The sequence below is a fragment of the Dendronephthya gigantea genome, unplaced genomic scaffold (assembly GCF_004324835.1).
Source record: "Dendronephthya gigantea isolate DGI-Jeju-01 unplaced genomic scaffold, DenGig_1.0 000005F, whole genome shotgun sequence".
Taxonomy (NCBI): Eukaryota; Metazoa; Cnidaria; class Anthozoa; order Malacalcyonacea; family Nephtheidae; genus Dendronephthya; species Dendronephthya gigantea.
Window position 1 is genome coordinate 1,224,074 of NW_021163015.1, and position 27,527 is coordinate 1,251,600.

At 38.9% G+C, this 27,527-nt stretch overlaps 1 protein-coding gene across 1 annotated transcript in view; it reads right to left on the reverse strand.

Annotated features, from left to right (window-relative positions):
- Nucleotides 1-1,756: 1,756 nt before the first annotated feature.
- Nucleotides 1,757-27,527, reverse strand: part of LOC114516140 — a 36,905-nt gene continuing 11,134 nt past the window's right edge. Inside the window, 41 exon segments of the mRNA XM_028535531.1 lie at nucleotides 1,757-2,457; nucleotides 2,874-3,041; nucleotides 3,493-3,646; nucleotides 3,870-4,091; nucleotides 4,318-4,641; nucleotides 4,986-5,269; nucleotides 5,761-5,916; nucleotides 6,171-6,311; nucleotides 6,387-6,478; nucleotides 6,924-7,374; nucleotides 7,591-8,051; nucleotides 8,361-8,511; nucleotides 9,622-11,065; nucleotides 11,298-12,175; nucleotides 13,208-13,474; nucleotides 13,710-13,813; nucleotides 13,853-14,093; nucleotides 14,172-14,393; nucleotides 14,861-15,256; nucleotides 15,563-15,638; nucleotides 15,808-16,260; nucleotides 16,572-16,804; nucleotides 17,129-17,252; nucleotides 17,254-17,481; nucleotides 17,583-18,015; nucleotides 18,335-18,873; nucleotides 19,171-19,287; nucleotides 19,439-19,631; nucleotides 20,042-20,336; nucleotides 20,735-21,256; nucleotides 22,087-22,485; nucleotides 23,506-23,551; nucleotides 24,135-24,335; nucleotides 24,530-24,580; nucleotides 24,778-24,852; nucleotides 25,012-25,080; nucleotides 25,245-25,334; nucleotides 25,467-25,591; nucleotides 26,033-26,069; nucleotides 26,734-26,907; nucleotides 27,112-27,201. Coding sequence (XP_028391332.1) covers nucleotides 2,366-2,457; nucleotides 2,874-3,041; nucleotides 3,493-3,646; nucleotides 3,870-4,091; nucleotides 4,318-4,641; nucleotides 4,986-5,269; nucleotides 5,761-5,916; nucleotides 6,171-6,311; nucleotides 6,387-6,478; nucleotides 6,924-7,374; nucleotides 7,591-8,051; nucleotides 8,361-8,511; nucleotides 9,622-11,065; nucleotides 11,298-12,175; nucleotides 13,208-13,474; nucleotides 13,710-13,813; nucleotides 13,853-14,093; nucleotides 14,172-14,393; nucleotides 14,861-15,256; nucleotides 15,563-15,638; nucleotides 15,808-16,260; nucleotides 16,572-16,804; nucleotides 17,129-17,252; nucleotides 17,254-17,481; nucleotides 17,583-18,015; nucleotides 18,335-18,873; nucleotides 19,171-19,287; nucleotides 19,439-19,631; nucleotides 20,042-20,336; nucleotides 20,735-21,256; nucleotides 22,087-22,485; nucleotides 23,506-23,551; nucleotides 24,135-24,335; nucleotides 24,530-24,580; nucleotides 24,778-24,852; nucleotides 25,012-25,080; nucleotides 25,245-25,334; nucleotides 25,467-25,591; nucleotides 26,033-26,069; nucleotides 26,734-26,907; nucleotides 27,112-27,201 — 10,818 coding nt within the window. The 3' untranslated portion in view covers nucleotides 1,757-2,365.

A 27,527-nucleotide genomic window follows, 5' to 3' on the forward strand; every position in this document is an offset into this window, starting at 1 on the left:
AGACCATGGCATTTTAAGACTCCGCTGCGCATACGCAGGCGGAGTAATAAAAACCGCGCAGGTAATTTCCTGTCGTACATAGCGAACTTTGGTTTGGAGAAATGAATTATCAACTATATGTTAAAATGTTGTGAATTGTAAGATACAGTTTTCTATTACCAGTTAATCGACTCCAAATTCGTACTATTCGATCTACTTTTGCTTTGGCACTGGACAGTTCGTCAAAAATGTTTCATTTTAAATCTCAGCTAGCGCTATTTTATCTTTAGGTATATACGGTGCATGCCGGGTCGGCTGCATCAGTTATAAGAGAGCTCTAAGACGCGGTTATCTCGACGTCGCTATAGTCATGCAACAAATTAATTATGCTGCCAGAACTCTAAAATAATCATACAAACGTTTTGATTGTGTTAAGAATTAAACCTATAATTTTTAGCTGATATTGCAGTAACCATATAAGGTGTCGTCCAGAAGCCGTGAAATTGCCCGTTTGAAAGCGTCATGAGAATGACAACGCTGTTATGGGACCACAAGTTATGCATAGCTACTCGCTTGTCTCGTGTGTGGTGTTTCTTTGTTTTGCAAGCGCGTCGTCGAGCTGGCCGCGTCGTGAATCTTAAGTCTGGTTTCCACTAGGCGGAGTTTTGCGCGCGGAACGGAATTTTTCTTTGTTTTCCTCACATTAGTTCTGCATGAAAGCGAGGACACAATGAAAAATTCTGCTTTGCGCGCACAATTCCGCCTAGTGGAAAACAGGCCTTAGGGCGATTCTCCATTACCTCCGCTCCGCCCGCGCGGGCGAAGCGCGCTTTGTTTTTCAGACCCGTCACGGTCGCATGGACAGATTTTCAAAAGCCGCTTCGCCCGCGCGGGTGAAGCGGACGTTAATGGAGAATCGGCTTTAAACTCCCTATAATTTGCATGATACGACGAAGCGCTTGGCTTAAAAAGTGTAATTAACAGATTACTGATTGCACATGCAGCCAGAGTATGTAAAATATGTAAGAAAAACACCATTTACCTGTTTCTCCATCTCTGTCTTTTCCTCGCACATGGATATAATGTCTTTCACAACTCTCAGTGTATAGATTAGCTTTCAGTAAAACTTGTTCGAATGTACAAATTAACCGGTTTCACATGTTATTCAAAATTAACATTAATAAACAGCATTATGCGCCATATTTATTGTCCTTTTGCGGGCTACATGCCAAGTTTGGGTCCTCATGATGTCGGCATATTACAACCGTTCTTCTGTCTAAAAACCTTGTTCGTCAGAAAACAAGATCACCTCGATTTCTAGTCAAAAAATGCTCCATTGTCTTGCATTTTAAACTAGTTCCAAATGCCTTTAAACTTAAAGATACACAATTTCCTCGTAGCCAGAGGCCAGCCTGTCCTGTTATCAGTCTGTTATGCTAATATTTTAGCACTCATTCGCTGTGAAAACAATCAATTTCTGAAGAAATGAATAATTATTATAATCTGAAATCGCCATTCGCATTATGATTACCGCAGTGCCAATCAAGGCTGGCTACGCTACAGCCCGAAACAAGCAAAAAATTTTAACATTTTATTTCTGGTTATGCAATGTGAAATCTATAAGTAATATATTCCGGCAAAATTGCTGGCTTTTCATAAACCAAATTTGCAGAAATTTGAGTTCGGTAATGCTGTTTTTTATAATCTAGTCATCAGTTAGGATAGAAGGTTGTAAAATCAAAATACTAAATTCATCGATATCTACGATTTTTTCCCTCTTTGAGGTGCATATAATTGTATTATATACATTTGAACAAAAGTTACAAACCTTCACTTACAATTACATAACAATGCATATATACAAGGAGTTTTAAAAAGTACACCCCTTTTAAAATGAGGCTTTTGATAGAATTTGAATGCCCAATTACTATATATACTAGCATGTTTCTCTTTGATCTCGAAAGAGGTACCTTTTTAGACACCGCGTGTAAAAGATGAGTGCTTATTTATAAAATAGTGAGTCCCGCCATAAATGTGTTGATGTCATATGATCTAACTATTGCGAGACTATAGGGGTTTGCCACGCAAAACTATTAAAAGGTGGTCAACCATAGATGACGTTTCAAGGTAAATATTTTCTAAACGTTTTCGGCTAAAAACTGGCCTTTAAAGTTTAGAGTTAAATCTACTTTTGAAGGAAATTCAATCTAAAAACTACATGAATATACTACATTAATATAGATAGGCCTACGCGTATTTTAAAAAATCACCCATAAAAATATCCCTCATACCCTATATATATGATTATATTTTTACATTATATATAATGTATGATTTAAACCTGTTTCTTAAAAAGATTACTTGGTAACAGCAGAAATGTTGGGCGTTATTCTGCATCCATTTTTAAACAACCTTTACTGTCGTAATGCTCCAACAACGCTCGCCACAAACTGCAAACACCAATCAAGTTGGAATTGCCTACAATAAAAAGGACAGGTTGTGAAAACAAAACGGGTGATCGACCACCAAATAAGAATATTAATAATTTAGTCGACCTGTAAAAGTTAAACGCGATGACATGAATATTATTTAATTTTTTAAACAATATTGTAATGGTGCTCTTAATTATACCAATTACCAACCGCGTGCAACCTGAAAAATTAGCTTAACTGCGGTGAAAGTTCCCCTCCGTGGTAAGTAAGAGTAGCACCATCACAATTTAATATTAGCATTAATTCACTCTTAGATGACAATTCGTTAATTGGACCATATTGAAGATCGAAAACAAGTTGTTGGAAAGAAATTTAACTCTGTTTCGTGTTTTCCACACCCAGCTATGGAATTATAGAAACTGAATGAACAAGGAATTCTATCATAAAAGAAATTGAACTTACCAATGATACAAAGGCCTCGTTTGGCCCTGGTCAGAGCAACGTTGATTTGATGCTCGTCAGTCAAAAATCCGAGATGTTCTTTCAGCCATGATCGCGATGGGTTTCTTTCAATTTCTCTTTCAGGAAGAGATCGTACCAATGACAAAATGACGTAATCTCTTTCACTTCCTTTTCATGAGAAAAAACATATATATTGACTACAAGGTTCATGTACTCCATATAGATGATGGTTTTAAAAAAACAAAGGGGCGAAAATTATAGGAGTATTTTGATGACCAAACAGGGAACGTGAAAATAAATGCCACTCAGGTCCTCTGAGATGGTTTGACCTAAAGATATGGAATGATAATTATGTCGCAACTTTTTGAAACATACACTCTCTTTTATATTTATATAGACGTATAGCAAAGCAAAACATGGCTAAATATTCTGAAAATATAACAGTTTAAAATAGAAACGAAGATCTTGTATCGATTATGCACTGTAAACTATAACCGAACAAAAGCTGGATGAAAAATACGTATACATAAAGATACTTGGTGACTAACGACACGTTAAATATTTGTATGCAACGACATCACAGAAACTAGCGCACACTTATTATATAACATACACTGACCTTGAGCAGCAACCACAGAACTTACGGAGATTTCATTCAAACCATGTAGTCTCAATTTCTCGGATATTTGAAAGCATTGAGCTCGATATGGAGACAGAATGACGATATTTTTACATTCAATTCCCTCTCCAACAAGACGACGCGCCAGATAAACCTAGAGCAGTCAGCATATTGGTTACAAGATGCATTTCTGAGCGTAGTAAAGTGGGATAATTCATGTATAGTGGGTAGTAAAGTGGGATAATTCATGTCCCATTCCGTGAAGATTGATTTATTTAAATCTAAAAGGAATAAGCTAAAACCGCATCATGTAGTCTAAAAGGGCTGACTTCATCATTATATAAAACAGAGTTTTGTTTCACCGCCTTTTTACTTACAGCTTTGTCAACCTCTTTCTGATTCTTCTGAGATCTTTCATTTCCTTGTTCTGTCGGGACAACAAGAAACTCCTCCACTCCTTCGACATGATGGAAAACAAACGGAAAGCGATCACCGTTCGGCCATGAGACATTATCAGGCTTTCGAAGTTTAACTTCAGGCGCTGTCTTTAGTTTTTCATCGTAAAAGCGATGTGATGGAAACTCGCATAGTTTTTCGTGCTAAAATATTCGGAATTGATGAATTTGTTTCCAAAATCTAAGATAAATGCTTCGCAATGCCACAAGATTTTTATCAAAGAGCTTGTTTAATGCTAATTTTCAATTCTGTTTTCTTGTAAGTTTGTAGAGTCAAGGATAATCCAATTTCAGTTAAATTCCCAACAAGCTGCATGGATAGAATTTGTTGCGAGCGACCCTGGTAATTAGCTGTTCAATCATTACTCACCATTCTGTACTGGATCTCAAGCATATGAGCGCGTTCTGAATAGCGTTCAAACATTGAAATCCCTAGTCCCAGGTCTTTCGCCTTCTCGCACTTAATGATAGGCTGCAGTTGCTTGTGGTCGCCAATGAGAACGACTTGCTTCGCGTTCGAACCCAACATAGCACAGAGGGTCTCGGCCTCAATACACATGCCGCATTCATCGACAATACATTGACAGACAAAACCAGGTATCTTGATACGCGGGCTATACGCAGTGGTACAAGTGGCTAAGATCACGTCGACTCCTGTCTCAGTAATTGCCCATTCCTCAGCCTCACTTTTCACCTGGAAGAGTAAAATACGTTTATAGAGATGTCAGGAATTGATCAATTTAGTCAAAAGTAGTACTGTAGTGGTATTGTAAAATTATAGGGTGCACCAACTGCTACGATATACTCCTCACAATAAGTTTAGCCAAGGTTAGCAGCAGAGGGGGCGACAGCTGCTTGATTTGATTAGGTTTTTTAATATTTTGTTACTTGTTTAGACTCAAACAAAATAACGTCATTTATATTGTGTAACGTCAATCCCGGTCAAAGCCAATGCAGTTTTTTAGGAACTATTTTTGAGGGTTTTCGTGTTGTGTTGTGTGAAATAACAATAATTTTCAATTATACGTTAAAAATTACCTCGGTGAATTTATCAATCGTATAACGAGAGGCGCTTTTGCCACTGTCCGTGAGCAATTTAAATGCTTTATCATATTTCTCTAATTTTTTCCAAAAAGGACTTGACTCTTTGCGTATAACGTGATGTAGCGATACGTCTCTGAGATCTTTATCAGCCTTCAACTCCACAGCGACACGTCTTGTTCGAAACAGAGTGATCTTGTCCGGCACTGGAAATTCTTTTCGTTCAATTTCTTGACCGTAGATTCTCAAGATTTTTATTCCTGGGATCTTTAGGAGAAGACCTAAACCGAAATAATTTATGAGTAATACGAGTAAAGGGGTTTTCTTGAAAGCAAAAAAGTACTGAGCACATTTTGCATAGATATAATTGGCTATCAGTGATATAGGGATGTTTCAAATCTAACGCCGATTTTAAACAGATATTAGGAGTATATATAAAGACAAAGGATTTTATCTTTTAAGCGAGGAGACTATGGTCAGATTTGCCGGCATTTGAGGAGGAAGACTTAGGCCCGTATTCAAAAAGCTCACTCACACTCACACTCATTGAGTGTGAGATATAAATTTTGTTTATGCTGATCAATGAGAAAGTTTTCTCTCAATAGATGAAAAGATATAAGGTAAATCAGCCCCTGTTCGGCTGAAAATACCGCCATTGAAACGTCATTAGAAGATTAAGATCTCCCACTCAATGAGTTTGAGTGTGAGTGAGCTTTTTGAATACAGGCGTTAATTTCGACGTTCAAATTTGTTCAATGAGTTTAATACGTACGAGCGACGACATCGACGGACTTGTTGGAAGGCCCACAGTAAAATACTAAAGAACCATTGTTCTTTTTTCTATCCAGCTTTACAGAAGGTAATCTATTCTTGTTCATTTGAGCAAACCAATATGCAATATGGACCCCAGTGACTGTTTTCCCAGTTCCTAGAGACATTAATCATTAATCGGGTTAATCGTTAGGATAATACAGTCTTCGTTCAAATTTTCGAGGATCGGGATCTTTTTGTGAGTTTAAAGAGGTCAGACCAAATATTAGTAGCCCAACTTCTAATCCCAGGCACACGTAAACCCAATAAATTTCAGGATTTTATGATTTTGCCTAACTTGATTGATCCCAAGTCCATCATTAACTGAATACGATTATAGAAATATATCGTCTTATTTTAAAAGTGTATTACCTGGTGGTCCCTGAATGAGGGTGAACGGTTTGGTTAAGGCTTTCTCAACTGCATTCCTTTGGTATTTATTCAACGGATGAAAATTTGTTAAACTGTGATGCTCACTGCATAATGACAAGTCATTGCTTGGTAGCTCGTTTGCTGTGTGAAAAGATACAGACGAGATTATTATACTCACTTGAACATGAAATGAGAATACATGAAACAATAACTCACCAACATCAAGGTCTTGTATTGCCTCTCCAATACAAATATTCTGAATCAGTTTGGACGCCAAAACTGAGTCATGGAGAGCTCCCAGGCGACGTCTAAAGAAAGATTTTTATGCGTATATTGCTGCTAATATAAAAGCTCAGCTGGAGTACAAGCTGCCTTGGTTATTAGAGTTGAAAACCAAACACTGAATAAAGTTCTGCCAAGCAGTAAAGTGCCTGGACTATTGAGCCCAGTGTTGAAAGTGAACACAGACTAGCCTAGTTAATATGATAATATCAACTTGCAAGAACAGTCAATACTCCGATGTGTCCAAATGGCGTAGAGTAAAGTGTATAATGAAAAAATGAATAAATATTGCAAAGAAGTGGCCAACAAACTTGTATACATCAGGAATACAGTCAGTAATTCAGGAAGATATATTAGAGTTAGCTGATCAGACTGCAGTACTGCAATGATCAACTATATTTGGAATAGTTGCGGGTGAAATGATAATCGATAATAAAGACGATGCTATGAAGAATCCCAAGCCATGCTAACCTGTCAGGAATACCTAGGGATATAAACTCGACTGTGACATAAAATCTTTTGGCAATCAGTGAATCTGGAATTGGCGTTGAACTGTCAATCAACCGAGCTAGTATAGGACGATAAAAGTCTTTCTCTTGGGAATATCTTTCGTTAACCGGTTTAACTTTTCTTGTAGGTGAAGGTAAGTTTTCTGGTTGGGAATTATGGATTGATTCCGTTTCATCTGCAAGGAAATCTTTGGCACTTTGCATCTCTGTCATCATTTCAAGTAATAATTTTGCGTCTTCTTTCTTTCTTAATTCTTCTGAAATTTGAAAATGTCCGACCCAGAACCCGGCATCCTTTTCCGATCTATTTGCAGGATCTTTTGCACGGACGCACAGAAGGTTTAAATCCAGCGGATCGAGGAAGTGAACTTTGCAGTAGCGATCCGACAAATCAAATTCCATGGTCACCAAACCTAAAAAAGGAAGGAATGGTCTGGAAAGGATATCATGCTCACAATTCCACCTTCAGTTCATGGCTGAATTCCATAAAGCGTTTTCCATACGTATTTTCACGCACGTATTAAAAATTAAAGCTATAATTAACAGTTATTACCACAGTTAAGGTAATAGAAAAGGCTGAAAAGCGCTCTAATATAATTCATTTTTAATGGCTACCATTCTGTTCATACCTTTGGAATCACGCTCAAAATTCACACGAAGATTTGAGAAGGTGATGACGTCATCTTCGTGAACAGCTGACGTAGCGATTTCCATCATGAGCACGGGTTTCCAGACCTTCACATATTCCGCGATGTCGGAGACCTTGGTTTTGGTCGGTCGTCTGTGCGATGTCTTTGCAAAGCAGGTAGTCGGAAAGCTTCGGTGTTCAATGCATGCGTACATCTGATTGGTCAGTTTGAAGAGTTGTACGCTAGGTGAAATGACCCCTCGGGACATTTGGGGACTAACCTGAACCTTGACTCGACTGTAAGTCTTGAAAGATCTGTTCAATTCATAAAACTCGTACGTTTCGCTTTCAGACGGTTCCGGTTTTCCAGCATTTGGATGTTGATATGGAGCATTACGAACAAGTGGGTCAGTTTCTTTCTTCACTCTTTCAAGTAGAGTCATTTTTTCATCACTTTCATTTCTGTTTATTGAAAAAGAAAATATTGTTCTTGTTCCGCTAAATAGAGCTTTATTCAATACTCATATAAATCTACCTAAACAATCAACAATGGCGTAGCCAGCCTGACGATTTTATCCCGCTATGTAAATTTCGTTATTCATTTCTTTAGAAATTCATTGTTTTCAAAGTCAATAAGCACCAAAATATTAGCATAGCGAGACAAATCGTCGGGCTGGCTACGCTACTGTACCTAAATCTACATAAATTATTACCTCGTCCACATCCTCAACATTTTTTGAAACCATATCCCGGCATTACACGTCAACTAACCTTTGTTGTTTAACCTCGTTATCTAGTTCCTTCAGGCGAGATTTGAGCTCGCCTTCATTTTGATTTGTGACCGCATCCAAAACTTCTCTCCAGGCTTTGCCATCCACAGTGTAGTCAAAGTCATCATTTTTTTCTGTTAAATCTGATGCACCTATGGGAGAATTTTGGACAAAACACCACTATGAACAAAACAACATGAAACAGCAAATTGTAATGGTCGGCAGAGAAATTTAAAATTCTTATTATTCTATACCATAGCATGTCATACCGTAACCTAACGTAGCAAAACACACCATACCTACCATAACATGTATCAGACTACACTTCACCATACCATACTATACTATACTATACTATACTATACTATACTATACCATACTATAACATACTATACCATACTATACCATAATATACCATACTATACAATACTATACCATACTATACCATACTATACCATGCTATACCATACTATACCATACTATACCATACTATACCATACTATACAATACTATACCATACTATACCATACTATACCATACTATACCATACTATACAATACTATACCATACTATACCATACTATACCATACTATACCATACTATACCATACTATACATACTATACCATACTATACCATACTATACCATACTATACAATACTATACAATACTATACCATACTATACCATACTATACCCTACTATACCATACTATACCATGCTATACCATACTATACCATACTATACCATACTATACCATACTATACAATACTATACAATACTATACCATACTATACCATACTATACCCTACTATACCATACTATACCATGCTATACCATACTATACCATACTATACCATACTATACCATACTATACCATACTATACCATACTATACCATACTATACCATACTAAACCATACTATACCATACCATACAACACCATACCACACCATGCATGCACACATCAGTGTATCACACCACGCTGTGTACCACATCATTTCATTATCCAACGTAGTATACCACACCATACGTACCATACTATGCAACATCACACAATGTAAATACATCATACTTTATCACACCACGCTGTGTGCCAAATCATACCATACTACTCCACCCAACGCGATATATCTCACCATACCACAACATAACATATCAACCTGGGCACACCATTTCATATAACACCACAACAAATAGATAGAACCTCAAACTCATTGATATTGAACAATTGATTTAACATCGACCAATTTAACTGACACTCACCCTCAGATTGCTGTATATCTCCAACCTTTTGGGATTTCTCATCGTCGGATGAATCCGGCTTGGGTTGTGCTAGGCCTCCCTTGTCCAAGCGCAGAAGCCGAAATATCCAATGCAACCTAATGCCATCGCCTGCTGGTTGTGGGTCTTTATCTGGTCCGAGTCGTGCGATGCGAACTGACTTGCCACCCATGAGATCCATTTCTCCAGGACCAAAGAACAACTTCAAGTTATCGGGTTGTATTTCGTCGATATACGCGGACACAAACTTCAAAGAACTTTGCATTTTAACGGCCAGCTTAAGTCTCTTCGCCCCTTTGTCAAAGAGCCTGGAATTTCGGGCAAAAAACGTGCTGCGGGCGCAAATTGTTGCAACGTCCTCAGGATCCATAACGTTTTGTTTATTCTCTAGAGCAGCCACTACCAAACGATGGACGATGATGTCGATATATCGGCGAATTGGTGAAGTGAAGTGACAGTAAGCATCGAGACAAAGACTTGAGTGTCCGTGCAAGATAATTCTTAGGTCCTCGCTGATCGGAACATCAGAAGACAATTGGAAATCTTCGTTGGCGGAAGACGCTGGTGCATCCACATTTTCAGAGCCTGTTTCGTGGCCTGTACTCTCCTCCGTGGCTGTTTCTCTGTCTTCAGCTGCAAAGCTAGCTTGTCCTGGTGGTACGTTTGAGGAAACATCAGGAGGTGTACCAGACACACCGTATGTTGCATTTGCCTCAACGTTCCCAGAGCTAGCTCCGTGTTCTGTACCATCTTCCGGACGTTCGTTGCAATCTTCCGACCAATTCCGCAGTAGATTTGATGAATCGTCACGGACAACCCTCGCCATGCTTGTGGGCGCAACTTTTTGATCCTGGACCCAAGGGTAAGGAATATTCCCGAAATTATCTCCTGAGCAAATATAACTTCCACGCTGCTGTATTTGTTGTTGGTGCATGCTGGCGAGCGATAGCTGGGGAAACAGATCCAGATCACAAACAATTTTAACTAAATCCTGGAGATTCGAACCCTTTTGTACCTCGCTCATTATTGCTTTCCAAGTTTGGAACGGGACCATAAGGTCAGCATTTTCTTCCTGAGCGACATTGCTGGAATCTCCAAGCCATCCGAGGCCAAGAGAAAAGCTCAGGAATCTCTGAAAACGTTGTCTCCATTCTACCACACGCCGTGTCTTTGGTGGTGGTTGCACCCGGAGAGGTGTGCATTCCGGAAATTTCTTTAGCAGATATTTCGCGACCAAATGGTTGGCCAACACCATTACTTCTTCGATCATTCGATGAGCTTCTCTTTCATTTTCACCACCGGAATCATCATCATCGTCGCTTTTTCGGTGGTACATTGATCTCTCTAAGCCCAGGCGCAATTTGCGACGTTTTTCAGCAAAACGGTGGATTATACCAATGGCTTCATCGACTTGGATTTCTTCTTCCTTAAAACAACAGAAGCAGCGTAATGAAAGCTTTAACTTTAACTTTGTTTGATTAGACAACCACTGAGCAACGTTGCAGTGTCTTCAAATAACCTGAGGACTTTCGTTAGTAGATTATACTGCGGTCAAAACGTCAAAAAGTTTTTATGTCTATTTTAGACAGTCGCCTAGCCTAACACATTGAGGACAAAAGCACTAGAATTTAGAATGATATCGTTAAATTAGTCATTACCTGAGTGTTAGCAACGACTTCTGTTTGGCTTGAATCATCAATGATTTGTTGTGCTTCAAGATAACTCAACCTAGAACTGGAGCAGATCACGCTTCGCTCCATTTTCGCGTCACCGACTACCTTTCCATCAAGCGTAACTTCGACTCTAACCGTGAGAGCAAGACGATCTTTTCCCTCCAGAAGACTACAGCAGCCTTCGGAGAGTTGTCGAGGAAGCATCGGAACGTTTTCGTCAGGATCCGGAGGATAGTAGCTCGTGCCACGTAACTTCGCCTCTTCGTCTAGATCTGAATTCGGCAGGACGAAATACGAAACATCAGCGATATGAATGCGAAGCTCGTAGTTGCCGTTGCCAAGCGACCGTAGGCTGATGGCGTCATCAAGATCCAAGGAATTCTGTGGATCAATGGTAAAAACGTTCTCGCGGTACTCGGGACGGCCTCGCTCGCTTATTGGTATTTGCCAGTTTTCATTAAAATCTCTTCGAACAGTTTTGCTCAACTTCTTGCCAAACTTTTTCCTGATATTGTGTTCTTGGTACAGGATTTCCATTCCCGTCTCAAGATCTCTGCCATGAGGAATATGCTGAATAGCGATTCCAAGAGGAAAAGGAAACTCCGTACGCCATTTTAATATTTTCACAATGAACACGCGTTCACCAGCTAAGGCCTCTCCATAATGCTTTGTGCTCAATATTGATGCCTCGCTAACGTCACCATCTTGTATCTTGTAGATGGGAATTATGCTCTTTTCCGTATCTGTAAAGTTCATGAGCTTTGGAACGTTTTTGTTGATGGGCACCATCACACAGGGATTCGCCCGATCGATCGTGCAAACAAATTGACGTTCTCCGGGCTCGATAATTCTTCTCCACAAACCTGCGAACAGAAATATTAAACTGGTCAACATGTTGCGTGATTCTCAGGACGTCTATGACATGCACATCGGCCTAGATAACCTCTCCCCCTAGGGGACGGGCTGAGGTCGATTAAAGTTTGTTTAACCAAGAATAGACTCGAGAACGTGAATATCACAGACTCTTTGGGCTTTAAGATGGCCCCCCAGGGTTTTGAGAATTTTTTAAGTGCAGGTTTGATGATGCAGAATTATGCACCAACATTGTAAACTATAGATTAAAATTAGCTTTAACGTATTGAGTACCATGTTCGAAATAAGAAAATATTGATTGGCCAATCATAGAAGCTGTTGCCATGGGAACAATGACGTTTTAATATGGCCACCAATTATCATTAAATTACGATTATTTCACAAACCCTTCGGTGAAATGTCTTCTTTTTCCACTGAACATTTTTCCAGATGGTTAGTAATTGACAGGACAATTTTAAGAAAAAGTTATCGATACAAAAAAATTTAAAGCGGGAAAATATGGTTTTACGCGATTAAAAAAAATCCTATCGATAACTTTCTTTTAAAATTGTCCAGTCGTTTACTAAATGACCTGCAAAGCATTCGGTGAAAAATAAAAAAAAATCACCGAAGGATTCACGAAATAATTGCAATTAAATTATAATTAGCGGCCATGTTGAAACCTCATTGTTTCCATAGCAACGGCCTTCATAGTTAATCCGTCAACAGTTTCTCATCTCTAACGTACTCCACAATATAATCAAAAGTATTATTGATCTTTAATCTGCAATATTGGCACTTAATTCGCCACAACAAACCTACTATCTAGAATTTTTACAAAACTCTAGGGAGCCACCTTAAGCCCGTTCAGGCTAGGACACCGGCACATTCTTCATATTAAATCCAACAGGAAAAGGAAGGTGGGTGGTTCCTGAGTTCCATTTTCTCTCGTAAGAAGGACCTACTTTCAAAACTTTAAGTTCTTGACATTTTAAGAAAGTCTACCTAATCACATGGACCTTAGATAAAGCCGTTACCCTTACCCTTTATGTATCCGAATGTTACACATTCTGCTTTTTGCCCGTCCTCACTTTGCACCCAGGCGCTCGGTTGAACCTCCAGCATGACGACATCGTCTTCGTAAACCCCTCGGATGCGGCCGGGGATTTGAATGTCAGGACTGTCTGGCGTTGGCAGATTACCGTAGTAATGCTGGGAACCAACGCCGCTGTTGATACGAAAGGTGCACATTGTAAACAGCAATGGGTTCCTTTGGACTAGGTTTGCCAGTTCTTCTCTTGGAAACGCATCTAAAACAAGAGAATGTACAAAAAGGCAGTTGTCAAGATATTGCTGAAATATTGCCCTACATTATAATGAGTCTCGAGGTAAGGTTCGTTTCGTGGTACAGTTTTCCAACGTGTCTCAATTCCATTTGGCTTGGATTTTTCTACACAAGGGCAGCTAAGGTGTTGAATGCTGATCCCTCTATGTACAATCCCAGGTCCTATTATGCACTTGTTGGATTCGTTTCAAACAACGTACCTATGTCATGAGGAGACCAGGACTTCTCGTCACCACTCTGCTTGGATGATTTTCCGCCGGTGAGACGAAAATACTTTTCGCTTCCTGTCACATGAAAGCCCAGTTCCATTCTACCGTCCTTCCAACAAGCGGAAAATGTTCGTCCAGTGCTTGTATTAGGCCAGTGTGGGGCTGGGGGCTTCGGAACATTATCGGTAAGCAGCGGGAATTCTTCGCTTGCCGCATTTCGCTGATCTTCATCTTTCTTCCTTGTCCTTTGACATGCTTTGACAAGTTCTCTAATGATTTTATCGAAGACGTCTTCGTCTCGATGAAAGAACTCTTCGGTTGTTGCTTGGTTTATATTCGAATCATCCTCGCTCTTGTTTTCCGCCTCGCCAACAACTGGAGATGGTAATATCAGGTTTAGTTTTCATGAAATAAACTGATCTAATCGGAGCGAAAATAGTGGTGGAACCTTACCAGCATCATCATCATCGTAGGTGCTCTCGTTATCCACTGCCAAATTACCTCCTCTATCATCTTGGTTCCCATCAATCCCATCATGTCTTTCAATATCAGGGCGAGAACCAAGGAGGAAGCTCTGGTTAGGAAATGTACTTGTAGTGGAGTCATTCAAAGAGGAAGAGTTTATGGCTCCAGCTACAGAAGGTGTTCTTTCACTTGAAATACTTTGCTCTTCGCCTAAAATTTTTAGAGAAAATGTATTCATGGATGTTTCTACTTTGGCGCGAAGAGCTGTTTTCCTCCAGGCTAAACTTTCCTCAAGGAATCATCAAATAAATCTATTCTGAGACAAATGATAGTAATACTACTTTCATTAAACGACGCTTGAGCTGAATCGAATATCATACAGCAGATTCATGATGGTTGCGCTTCAAGAAAGATGACGTAACAGCTGCAGTTTCTATTAGTCACAGTTACAAAGTGCCAGATGGAAGATTTGTTTAAACGAAAATGAAATGTAAGGATGCCTTAAAAATACTCGTTTCTCCAAACGTAATATATACGCATCACCACGTTATATCTACATGAATCTACCCTGATTATATCTCTAAATATTGCAGTGCATGAATATACACAAATGAATGCCATCATGTCATCACTACAAATACTACATCTACAAACACTCTAAATCGTCATTAACATACCTCTTGAATGTGAACTATTTGAAGTATCAGGCCGTTCACTTGTTGCGCCCGCGCCCGCGCTAGGTTTAAATTCAGGAACACTCGGATCAAGAGGCTGAGAACACAGACAGAAATCCATCACAGCCTTAAGAGTGCAGCCGTGCAGAGCTTTGTTGTCTTCGCAGCGTCTGAGATAATCTTTCCACAAATCTCTGCACGCACCCACACTGCATAGCGACATCGGATCTCCGACGACCGCGAGCAAGGACTGGGCACGAGTCACGGCCGTGTTTAAGAAACGTGAGTCCGAAAGGAATGCAAAATCCAGTTCAGAAGGGTACTCATTTCGTCCTTCGATTACCGAGCAAGTCCACATCGTTCTGACCGTGCTAATAAATAACGCCCTGAATTCCTTACCTAAATGTTAAGACAAGGGATTAAAAACTAAGAAGCAGTCTGTAATAATCTAGAAGTGTCAGGCATCCCTTTTTTCGGGCCGTAAACAGGCGCCTTCGACCTCAGAGTTTAGTGTTAGTCTTTCAGAAACTTTGGCTTTATGCATAACGGTCGTGACTTCTTTATTTTGCAAGTTTGCAAAATTATAACAGGTTTCCTGGTCTCCTGACATGTATACGTACTTACCAAAAGTCTTATTTACTTTGTTTCATTCAAAAACGATGAAGTAGAATTTGGTTTATGAAATAACATATTTAAAGAGATTACCCTGGACGTTCTCAACAGTTTCAACATCAACATAACCAAGACCTTTTTTTCGCAATGCATCTCGAATTCGTTTCACCTAATAAAAACGTTTCCATTCCGTGTGAGCGTATAATTTTGAAAATATAAGTAATATACGTTTGCATTACAACGATTGCATTACAACAAAGTATACACCATTGAAACGCATCACTTTTTTTATATTGAAACCCAATTAGACAAGCCGCAGAACCAATGTGCATCGTTACCTGATCACGATAAGGCGTGAGTACTCCGATGTTCTTTTTCCAGTTTTTTGGCCAGTGAAAGATAAGATCTTCAACTCTTGCTACTACTTCAGCAACTTCAGCGTCGTTGTAGTACGACAAACCTTCTTCATCTTGTTTATCCACACCTTGGGCAGTGTAGAACGAAAGAACTGGCAACTTTTTGTAGGTAGTTTGGTCGCCTCTGGCAACCAATTCGCCTCCATAAAAGTTATCAGATGGAAACTGGAGAATCTTCTCGTGGCAGCGGTAGTTTTCAGTAAGTAAGACTACATACGGTGTTTCAACGTAAGAGGTGTCTTCATTGCCTTCTTCTGGTGGGTTATTTGAAGACATGTTACATTGCTTGTAATGATTAAACAGTCGTTCAAGAAGAGACACTTTTGGACCAAACTCATCAGCCCACATCCATTTTGAATAAGCTGGTGGGCCCATCTATAAAAAGCATACGCAAGTAGTATTATGATCTAGAGCTACTGCATGGTCGTACGTTTATGATTTAAAATGCAGATTAGAATAATCTGTGAATACGTGAATCAAAAGTTCCAAAGTCTGATGATGGATTGGCTCCGCAAAAACTAACGAGCCAATCAACTTCGTTTAACAGGCGAAGACTTCAAGACCGTCTTGGTTTATTCGAACGGTAACAAAATCAGGAAAGGACTGAACCATTCAATTAATAATAAATAGTATGAAAGATTTGCATTGCTAAATGCATTTATGCTTCATTGATAGTTTCGTATTACCTGCTGATGGTCCCCAGCCAACACAATTTTTGTGTTCTCATCAGCCATGACAAACGGAGTCAAGGACTCGGGTTCCAGGGCCTGCGCGGCCTCGTCAATTAAGATATGCGTGAAACAAAATTTTTTATCCTGATAAAATTTCCACAGCAAACGAGCGGTCGCCAAAGTCGTAATGATGACGTTATTGTCACGAATGTCAATCAGTGTTGGCTCCCGTATTTCATTGGTTTCTTCTAGAAAAAAATCGACTGTATCTGAAAACCTTAGTGACTCTCGAAATTCCATAAAAAAATGAAATCTTAAGAATACTCATTATTCATCAGAATGCTTTGTCCTGGTATTAATTTGCAATGAACATGCTAGTGAAATTCTAGCAAAGTATTTTGAAAAAAGTGTTCTTAATTTCAGTTAATTTAATTGAAGACATGACATATATGGTATCCCGAAATAACGGTATTCTTTACCGACAGTTTTCGAGGGATACTTTAGGTATATACAGCCCCTAAAAAACAGAGCAATCGTTTCTCTATAGAGCAAATAAAAGGCGTCCAGATTACCTTCAATGTTGCAATACTTCCGCAGTTCTTTAGGAATAGTGTTGACATTTCGAAACCAGTTAACCACATGAAGTGGTCGAATGTTTATTAATGGTTTTTCTTGTATTTTCGCATCCAAATGATCCCAGGTGAATGTGCGCTGCGCTGTGAGAATGGGTGCAAATGAGAACTTTATTTGTTTTAGATTGGTTGAGAATGGCCACACAAGCGAGGCTCAAGGTGAATGTTTTCCCAGTGCCAAACGGCCCGATCACGAGAATCGGCGGAGTAGGAGTGGGATCGAGAATCATCGAAATCGCTTCGTGTTGATTTGGGTTTGGTTTTCTGTCCATAAACCAATCATGGATCAATTTCTACGAGAATGAAAAAATATTTTAGGATTGATTACAAAATTTGCGCATATGACTGGCGTACCCCATTTCACAATGCGTCGATGAAGAGAGACAGTTCTTACCTTGCACTTATAGGATGCATTCTTTGCATTTGGAAGTAGGATGTCGGTCTTCTCTCTACACAAGTCAATTGCTTGATGCATTTCACACATTGGACGACGATTGTACTTGAATTTGAGATCGATCTGGACGACTTGATCATATGCAAAATCATAATCTTTGCATAACTCCTCATTCAGTTTTATGATAACCGATTGCGAAGTCTTTGATTTGATGTTACATTCGTACACTCTATTTCTGTGAGATTTTTCCAACTTAAGTCGCAAGATCACAGACATTACTGAGCGATTTATCAGATGGCCAGCAACTTCGTCCATAACAAGATAATCTGGTAAATCGATCACACCAAACATTTCACCGGGTAATGCAAAAACTGTCCCTTCAGCGCAAGCGAATTTGTTTACCACTTGCATAAAGCCATCTTGGATATCATATCTGAACAAACAAGAACAAAGCAACGAATATTATTTTATTTAAACTAAATGAACCATCTGGAGGTGCTGATGATATTGCTAATGTCGATTTTGATAATGATTTTGTTTATTGTTATGTCAACATTAACATTATTATCATCGTCATCATCATAATTTATAACGTCATGTATCGACAGCCACATCAACAATAATTTCTACCTAGCTACATATATATGTAGTACGACCTAAAACCTGGTTTTGCTTATTCCTACGATTGACAAAACATATTATATATTATAAATAGGTGTACATGAATGTGAACAAAAAAAACATTTCCTTACCTGGCAACCTCTGTCCCAATGTGTTTTTCTTCAATCAACAAAATTTGGTGCCAAATATTGCAGTATTTTTCACGTGAGAATGCTGGACACTTTGCAGGATCAGGCAAGACATCTGGAATGCTGTACCGTTCACATAAACCCTCCAAATCCCATCGCATCAGTTCTTTACACGGAACCAATTCCATTTTGTCCACAGACCATTCAGCGATGTGACAATATCTTGTACGTGAAGATTTTTCTTTAGAAGTATCTTTGCTCACGACCGACACAAAGAGTGGACGAACGAGTACGGAGCCCTGACCGAAGTCAAACACTAACTTCTGTTCGAAATCACCAAAAACACCTGACGAAAACTGAATACAGAATTGCACGGCTGACTCATTCTTGGCAGAGTCTTCAATGAAATCCTCTTTCTGAAAGCGAACACATTGCGCGGTTGAAGAATGCTTTGATGTCTCATTACAACGGAGAAGCTTGAATTTGTCTAAGTGGGTCTCCAAAAGAAAGGCGACTTGACTCAGCATTAGTTGAAAATTTCTCTAAAAATGTAAGATATTGTGAATAATCGGCAATATAACTTACGAACTTCGTAAAGTAGTACACGGGGAAGACAAAGTATGTCCTGGACAAAGAAACGTCGCCTAATCACTACATTAAATCCATACACAACCATACTCTGTTAAAATTAGAATAAGCAAAATGGTGAAGCTATCGAAATAACAATTCCTAGCTAAGTTTAGGCGCTTTGAAATTGCGATTCTTCCTGGTAAAGCGGAAACACGGAAGAGGATACTTCTACTTTCCCCGGCGTAATGATGTGTTGAACTGTGTCCTACCTGGATTCGAACATCAAATATCCACGTATGCTCGACTTGCGGACGATCCGTTTTTTCCAATTTTATTTGCCTTGGCGAATTGCACTTAACTGTTACACCAGGAAGATCTTTCTTGAGCTGTTAATGTAATTAGAGCAATTAGATAAATATGGATATCTTTCCATGAGATGATTTCAGATTAACTGGACCAGACTTGATGTCCAAATTTATAATGATTCATTGAAATATAGCGGTTATAAATTTATGGTTCATCGTAGCTTTCACTAACCACATGGTTTTGATCTCCACATTTGATTCTACGCCTGAGTTTTTCGCTAAAGCTTTCTGCTAGAAGATGTTCCTCTTTAAGCTGTGTAAGCTGATTATTTTGTTGTTCGTATAGAGCTTTCCAATAATCACGTTCTCCTTCGCCATGCGCAAACGTGCACTTTTTACCGAAGTAACAGTAACCTTGCACAAATCTAGGAAACAGAATAGGCAGATTTGGAAAAGCATATCCATAACCAACTATCCATAAACACTGTTTCAGAGGCGCAGCTAGGACGGGGTCCAGAGAAGTTGTAAACAGTATCGCTGTATTAAGGTTAAAAACATTTAGTACGCTTCTTGAATAAAACGATAGACTTGATTTCTATTTTGAGGTTAACCACCGTTTAAGCTTAAACGGGCTCGATACAACCGGCCCCAGAAACGACATCGTCTGTCTAGTAAGGACCGAAGACCCTGAAAAGTTATTTTGTTTGATATAGGAAAATAATTACCAAATATATAGTGAAGTGTATTCGCCATGAGCGAATATAGGAAATGGTTTACTTTTAATAATAACAACAGCAATAAAAGAATCACAATTGTCACATAGTATATCTCTTACCTTCGACACACTTTATACCGGCCCATATTAACTCCATCAGGGGGAGGACGAAATTTCTTGATGGGTTTGCGAAGTTTCTCCGTAAGTCTTATCACATTGACTTTGTGCTGAGGATCGGAATAATGATACTCAAGCTCTAACATGGATGAGAATTTTATATCACAGAATCTACATCTTAGTTCTTCTTGCTCCATAACGGACGACACGGATACGGTGTTCGTAGCTGTTTGACTGCTTGGTGTACTTGGTTTTGCTGAGGATGTGCTCGGTTTTTTCTTCTTTCTTCTTCTTTTACCTGAGAAAGGAAATGCACCTATCAAACTCCATTTTCCTGGCGTCGCTGTCTAAATCTTAAGCAGGTTCATTAGACTCGATAAACCGCTAACGTTACCTGAAGTTTTCCTACTAGCGCTGGTAGACACTAAACAACTGGTCTGGTCTATCTCTGCACATGCATCTTTTATCCAAACTGGATACAAGTTAATTCAAATTTTTATCTCAAGTTATGGTATTAAAATATAAATATCCCAAGTTTGCTTCGTGGCAAATACACAGCTAGTGGTGCAAGAAAAACGGCTGAGTTATTATCATACGTTTCGTTAGGCTTTCTCATTCCATTGAGGGCAGGCATCACGGCATTTACAGCAGTGAAGATAAGGTGCACGGTGATCGAATATATCCATTTATATATACCTCTCTTTGTCCTTTCCTTTCTGAGAATTCTTTCTGCTAGAGGTTTTCTTCGCCTCTCTACTGTCGTCCAAATACTGTCATCGCTTTCATCGTCTCCTTTATCTTTTTCTTCAGGTGTTTCCTCACGATTCTGCCCGGAGTCCCCTTCCGTCGGACAAGCGTCTGTTTCAGTATGGGGCAGTAAAGATGATGGGAATAAAGCATCCGAATCTTGGCTTAATTGGTAGGGAGCATCTTGAGAAAGGAAGTTTGAAAACTCCGAATCAAAGTTGTCAAGCATGTCTTCGGAGAAATCATCTGTGCTCAGAACGTCGAAGGTATTTGAAAAGGATTGTAGAGAACGGCGGGAACTCACAGAATCAGCTCTAGAACGACGGCCGGGACTAGATTCGTAACCGTTTAAGGTCAAGCAACTTCGTGACTTCTCTAGGGACTGGAGCAAAAAAAACTGCCCTCTTTGGGATTTCATCTTTTTAGAAGGAGTTGTTGAACGTGGCCTTGGAATTGCCAGTGGCCTTGATCCTAAAGAAGAAATGTCAGTATTTATAAATCGCTTTTAAAAAATTACATATGATTAATACAGTCGAACCTCTAATAAGCGGCCCTCCATTAAGCGGCCACCCTCTATTGAACGGCCACATATCGAAGTCCCGAATTTTTTGTAATACAAATACTATTAACTATCCCTCTATTAAACGGCCACCTCTATTAAGCGGCCGCGGCCACCCAAAGAGCAGTCCCAAATGATGTTTTCTATCAATTCTTACCTCTATTAAGCGGCCAGCTAAGGTAATTGTCGAGAGTCGAGAGCTAAAAGCCGAGTTGATTTGCTTCGTAATATGATGCTTAAAACTTATGTCATAACACATGCCACTTTACACCTCAAAAGCATTGTTTGGCGGCATTGAAATGCGAAGTATCATTTCCTGCTGTTATTTCGTTTCAAACCCTCCTTTTTAAGCTTTTCCTTTAGCAAATTGATCGAAAATTCATCTCCTGTAAAATGAAATTCGCATGGAATTTCCAACCCATAGCCTCCACCTCTATTTACTTTATGAAAATTCTTTATTACCTACTGCCTGATATTTCTAAAGTCTATTCACTATTGTATTCCGTGATTTATAATTAAAAATGGACTTTTTTCCTACGTCCAGAGTCCAGAGTTGCGTACCTCTATTTAGCGGCCACAATGCCGATCCCCGAGAGTGGCCGCTTAATAGAGGTTCGACAGTACAATCTATTTGCCTGTTGATCTTCACCGATTAGAACTTCATTTACGAATAGTTAGAAAAGGATTTAATGGTATTCTTCGATATCTTTACAGGAAATACAGGTCACCTGGGCGTCCTCACCTTTTGAACGTGAACGGCATAATTCCCAAATTTCCAGTTCATCTGGTCCGTGCGGAAATGTACACGGTGTTCTGACGCACCTTTCGCCCTGTTTGTAATGCTTGCATTCTTCATAAGGGCCCCTTATTTCCTGAGTTGGCGGCTTGCGTGGCTTGGTCCACTCAGTTGTGCTAACTTTTCTATACCAAATCTGAAGTTCACTGTCACATGAGCTACACTTGAGTACTTCGAAGGCACGGGGAGTGTTGCATTTGGGACAGAGAAGTCTGATACGCGACCCGCTTGAAAGAACACGGTCAAAATCTTTTGGCATGTCGTTGAGAGAGCGCTTAGCATTGTTGAGTACAGGTGCATTCACGGAGGAAGGACCATCGGGTGGAATGGACTGTGGAACAACACCTAAATAAGAAATGTACAAAAGTATTGAACAATGGTTGAATGTGAGATATTTTCTTTCTTCTTCTAAATTAGCTCGACAAAGAAGTATACGTAGTATATGTCTATTACGACGTGATTAAAGGTTTCATTCACCTCTGTTCAGTTTCTCGGCTGTATTCTGGAATAGTTAAAAAGTGCTGCCTCGCAGTTTTTTGCTGTACGCTTATTATACTTTGTGACAATAAATTAGTATCATGAAATTCCTTGCAATAAACCTTGCTTGTTGTTTGTAAACATCGCAAACAGGTGGTCGTCCTGTTGTGTGCCCTGTAAGCCTGTGGAAATTGTAACTAACTCGACTATACGTGATACAATGTATAGCGTTCAGTTCTGTGACAAAATGAATTTGAGTCGTAACATCCAACTGGTTGTATTAAGATATGCATATCATTGATATCAAAGTATGATTGAGTGAGATATCAAAGCAACTTGAGATTCAATCGTAATTTTTAGGAGCGGTTTAAATTCACAGGGTTCCCGTGACAACTATTTGAGATTTTTGTAGACAATAAAAAATTGTTAGAAATAATTATCAGATTGAAATTTCCTATACTATGTTTACCACTGTTTTAATTTAATTATTTCCAACAAATATTTGCAGAAATTTATCGAATTATCAAGGCGAAATTTTTGTGTGATGAAAGATACTTTGGACCCTGACAGCAAAGTTGTGGTTTCATTTGATTAAATAGTTCAAGAACTACCCGTATTTTTATGAAACTTGTTGCATATTTATGTTACATTGCGGCCAGCGCAGAACGAAACAAAATGAATACACATGCGACAAAGTCGAAATTAAGACTGTATACAATATAATTTCCTGATACGACAATGGAGCTATGGAAAAACTAATATACGGGAAAAAGTGGAGAACTGAAGTGGAAGAACTGATGAACGTGAGAAAAGGAAGAAATTTTTAAAAACACGAGAAAGTAGAAGCAAATAAAATATATTGAAGGATCTACCAAGACTCAGGCGTACCTCTGACGACGTCATGCTGGCTTCTTTCCTCTTTTCGTACGGCTTTCTATACGACAAAAATAAAAGTGCTTATTTGTGTAATACAATTAACAGTTATTCTGCGAACTCAAGTCGTATATGAGCTGGTAGCCGACGAAGCGCGTAGTCCCGAGTTGGCTATCGGCCATATACGACGAGAGTGAGCAGAATAAGTGTTTTATTATATACACAAACTTCGTCGCCCTTTCGGTGCATTTTGGTGTGCTATTATCAACTAGGCTTGGATTTCTATTTCACTCAACTCCCCAAATCTTTCCGCCATTTTGTTTACTTTCTCTACAAGACAGATATGAGCTAATATCTGTCTAGTAGCCAACCAATGAAATTGCAGCATATACCTCATATCTGGCGCTTGTGTATATAATAATATGTTGTTATCGTACGGGCAGATATTAATATTTGAACGCTGGCTGAAAGATTAATCATGCCTTCTGTAAAAAAACTTTTAGACATTTGTAAGAATGGTTTATCAGCTGTGTAATACAAAAGTATACAAAATTTGCTAGCTTCACTAGCCGGTTATATTTTTACATTCGAAGCAGATTCGAAGTGAAGAAAAAAGGTGAATAGCGACTTGGATATATAGTTACATTGCTCTTATCCCGTTCTTTTTGTTTCTTGCGTTTTTCTCGCTCCTCTCTTTCCCTCCGCTCGCGTTCTTCTACTTCCTGTTTTCTTTGCATTTCTTTCTTTTCTTCTCGTTCTTTTTTCTTGCGTGCTTCCAACTCCTCTTGTTTTTTCAGTTTCTCTTCTTGTTCTTTACTTGCCTTTTGAATTTCCCTTTCAAGCTCCTAAAATGCAAGACAGAATTATTCCTATTTAATTTTTCTGTATAGTGATATTCATGGAAGACAAAGCAATTATATCTATTAGACTCTACTCTATTTGCAAAATACAGTACACATACTGTAGTTATACAATATTCAGACAATTTTTTCAAATAATGATTACTACTTTTTCTTCTATATTTACTGTACTTCATCACCTTATTCTTAGCCATCGCGTCCCTTTTTAATTGCTTTGAGGTCTTTGCAACCTAGATTTTTTTAATCGTGAGAGAAAATTTTCAGAATAGATGCATGGCCGAACTTAGAATTAATCCTCATTCAGTCGTTCTTGTCAAAATCTGGTGACTCAAAAGGAGGGAGCTAAATTCAAGCATTTTCCTCAGTGATTGCCAATTTAAACAATAATCGTAAACTGCATTGTCTGGGTATACAAAATGTCTTGTACCTTTGGCGTCTCTGTGATCTGTGTGGCATCAGTCCCGGAAGCTTGATCGGTTCCACCGGAGGCCTCACTTAACTTCTAACGAGTCAGAAAGAAGATAATCACTGAAGGACCTTAGTAGTTATTCTTCTGCTATTTGAAACAAATTGGGCAAGCGTTTGAGCGCTTAGATTTGCAAGAACAAGAAAGAATAAAAGTAGATAATCATATTACATATCACATATACATAATCTTCACCTTATCACTTGTTTGAATGCCGTTTGCGCCAGACGATTTCGTTAATCCACCAGTCCCTTGACTAACATTCTATAGGTATGAAAGATAATTCTATACTAATACGATAGTCTACAAAAAAGATTCTAAAAAATGTTAAAAATACGGTATTTAACATTAAAGGCCACAGAATATTTGCCTTTTCGAGGCCGCCTTCTTGTACATACATAAATCTAATCTATAGCGATGAAAATTACCTGTCTTTTGCTGGCACTCCTCTTCTGTCTTTCAGTCTTCTCCCAAATCGATATTTGTAATACTCTCATCCTTTCCATGAAGTACAAGTTCTAAATAATGTCACAAAAACGCTACAATTCCACCTCCAACAGTCTCGTTCAATTAAATTTAGGTTGGAATCTTACGCAACAACAGTGCAGCATGGTAATATGGAAACATGTTTGTAAGCTTAATATACTTACACCGGGATATTTTTCCATCAAAGACTTATAAAGATCATAAGCGTCCCGCAGCCGTTCGTAATGCTCAAAAATGTCAATTACTGGAAGTAATTCTGCATACTGAGTATGATCACCAAAGCGAATTGCTACAAATGAGAAAAGCGTATTTAGTATCGGTCGAATGAACAAAAGAAACTGTCATACAAAGTTTGATTTGTTCTGTAAAAGTAACGTGCCAATCAAACTCCGTGTAACTTAAGATCAAATGTCGTATAACAACTGCCTAAATAGACAAAACACTTCTCGACGTTTCGACTGAGGGCCTTCGTCAGGAGAGTTAGTTATCACCGTTAACTACAGTTTATGTTCACACTAACTCTCCTGACGAAGGCCCTCAGGTCGAAACGTCGAGAAGTGTTTTGTCTATTTAGGCAGTTGTTATACCACATTTGATGCTAAATTGTTTGCAGACGCTGCCACGCTGCTCCTTGGTTATATTGGAACTTATCCGTGTAACTTAAGGTTTTCGCGGCGTTTGACGTCAATATATGCACGAGAAATGTCTATTTTTAAAGGCATGTTCTCACCTTTTCTACACGCTTTCTTTGCTTGGTCAAAATAATCCTAAAATGAAAAATAATAAAAACACTCCGTTAAGCCGCGTCCTTCTTCAAAATAAAATTCACTTGGTTCGATAATTGCTCTCGTGAATAAAGTAAAATCACCCCCTAAATATTAATATTACAGTAAAGGCTAATTTCCACTCCGGAAAACGAGCAGCGGATCGGATCGGATTTTTTTCGAGCTGGTCCGATCCATGAAGTGATTTCGGATCGGATCAAAAAAAGTTAAAAAAATAATTGAACTTTTTTCTATCCGGTCTCGGACGCTTTCGGATCAATATAAGCCAAAAATTTCAACAAACGGCGCACGCGCGGATTATCTTTCGTTCCGATTCGATCCGCTGCTCGTTTTCCGGAGTGGAAATTAGCCTTAACTGTGGAGGTCAAGCTTTATGTGAACAAACGGTTGTTCACATTTTGAACCTCGTGTACTTTAAAATATGATGTGCTGTCTGAATATTTAACACTGTTAACTACAGTTTATGTTCAGAAAAAATCAATCATGCGAAATCAGGCTCGGCGATCACCTCAAAGCCAAAGGGCCCTCACATTGTTGTCCGGCATGCAGCTGTGCCACTTCGTAGAGCGGAAAAACGACAATTCAAATTAGGCCATCATGCCGGTAAACGAATTAGAAACTGAGATCACTGAAAGACGATACTTACGAGTTCGATGAGGCACTGTGCTTCTCTTATGAGACAAATACCGGTCTCGGGAAACAAATAACCTGCTTCACGATAAAAATTCAATGCCATCTCAATATTTCCTGTTCTAAAAAATTCATCACCCATCCTCATTACGACATTGATGACTTTCGCGTCCAAGCCCAAAAGCAACCACTACAACAGAAGAAGGTTCCATACCATCAGAATTACTACCTGACTATAGTTTATAGTCTATACTGTCAGTGTTTCTGAATAGCTAAAGTCTCATACGTTTTTTGCGCATCTGTAATCTTTCTCACACTGTACACTTGGTAGTCTAAAGGTTGTACTTTGCGATTGTCGGAAAAATAACCTCAAAATATAAGCAAACAACTTCACCTCTAGTGTGTTCAGTCTTTGCCTAACTTCATTTCGACATTTGTCAAATTCATACATCATAACACCATCAACTCCTTCAACCACTTGTACCTTGCATGGACAAAAAAGTCATGTTAAGTACTTCACTTAAGAAATATTTAACATGAAATGTATTTATAGTGATAAGTCATTTACAATCAAAAGCATGACTGTAATCCATGCATTCTTTAGTGCCATTGTAACTCAAGTTTAATCAAAGTTGATAGAGTTTTAATATAATTTTCTTCTGCACGAAAGCACAAACATTTATCTAGATATAATGGTACTTTTTTTCTGAGGAAATGGGGTCACGCGTATAAAGAGTGTTAACATACATTTGTATTTAAAATTCGCACCGTTTCAACTGCAAAAAAGCTAGTTTCGACACCCTAATTACG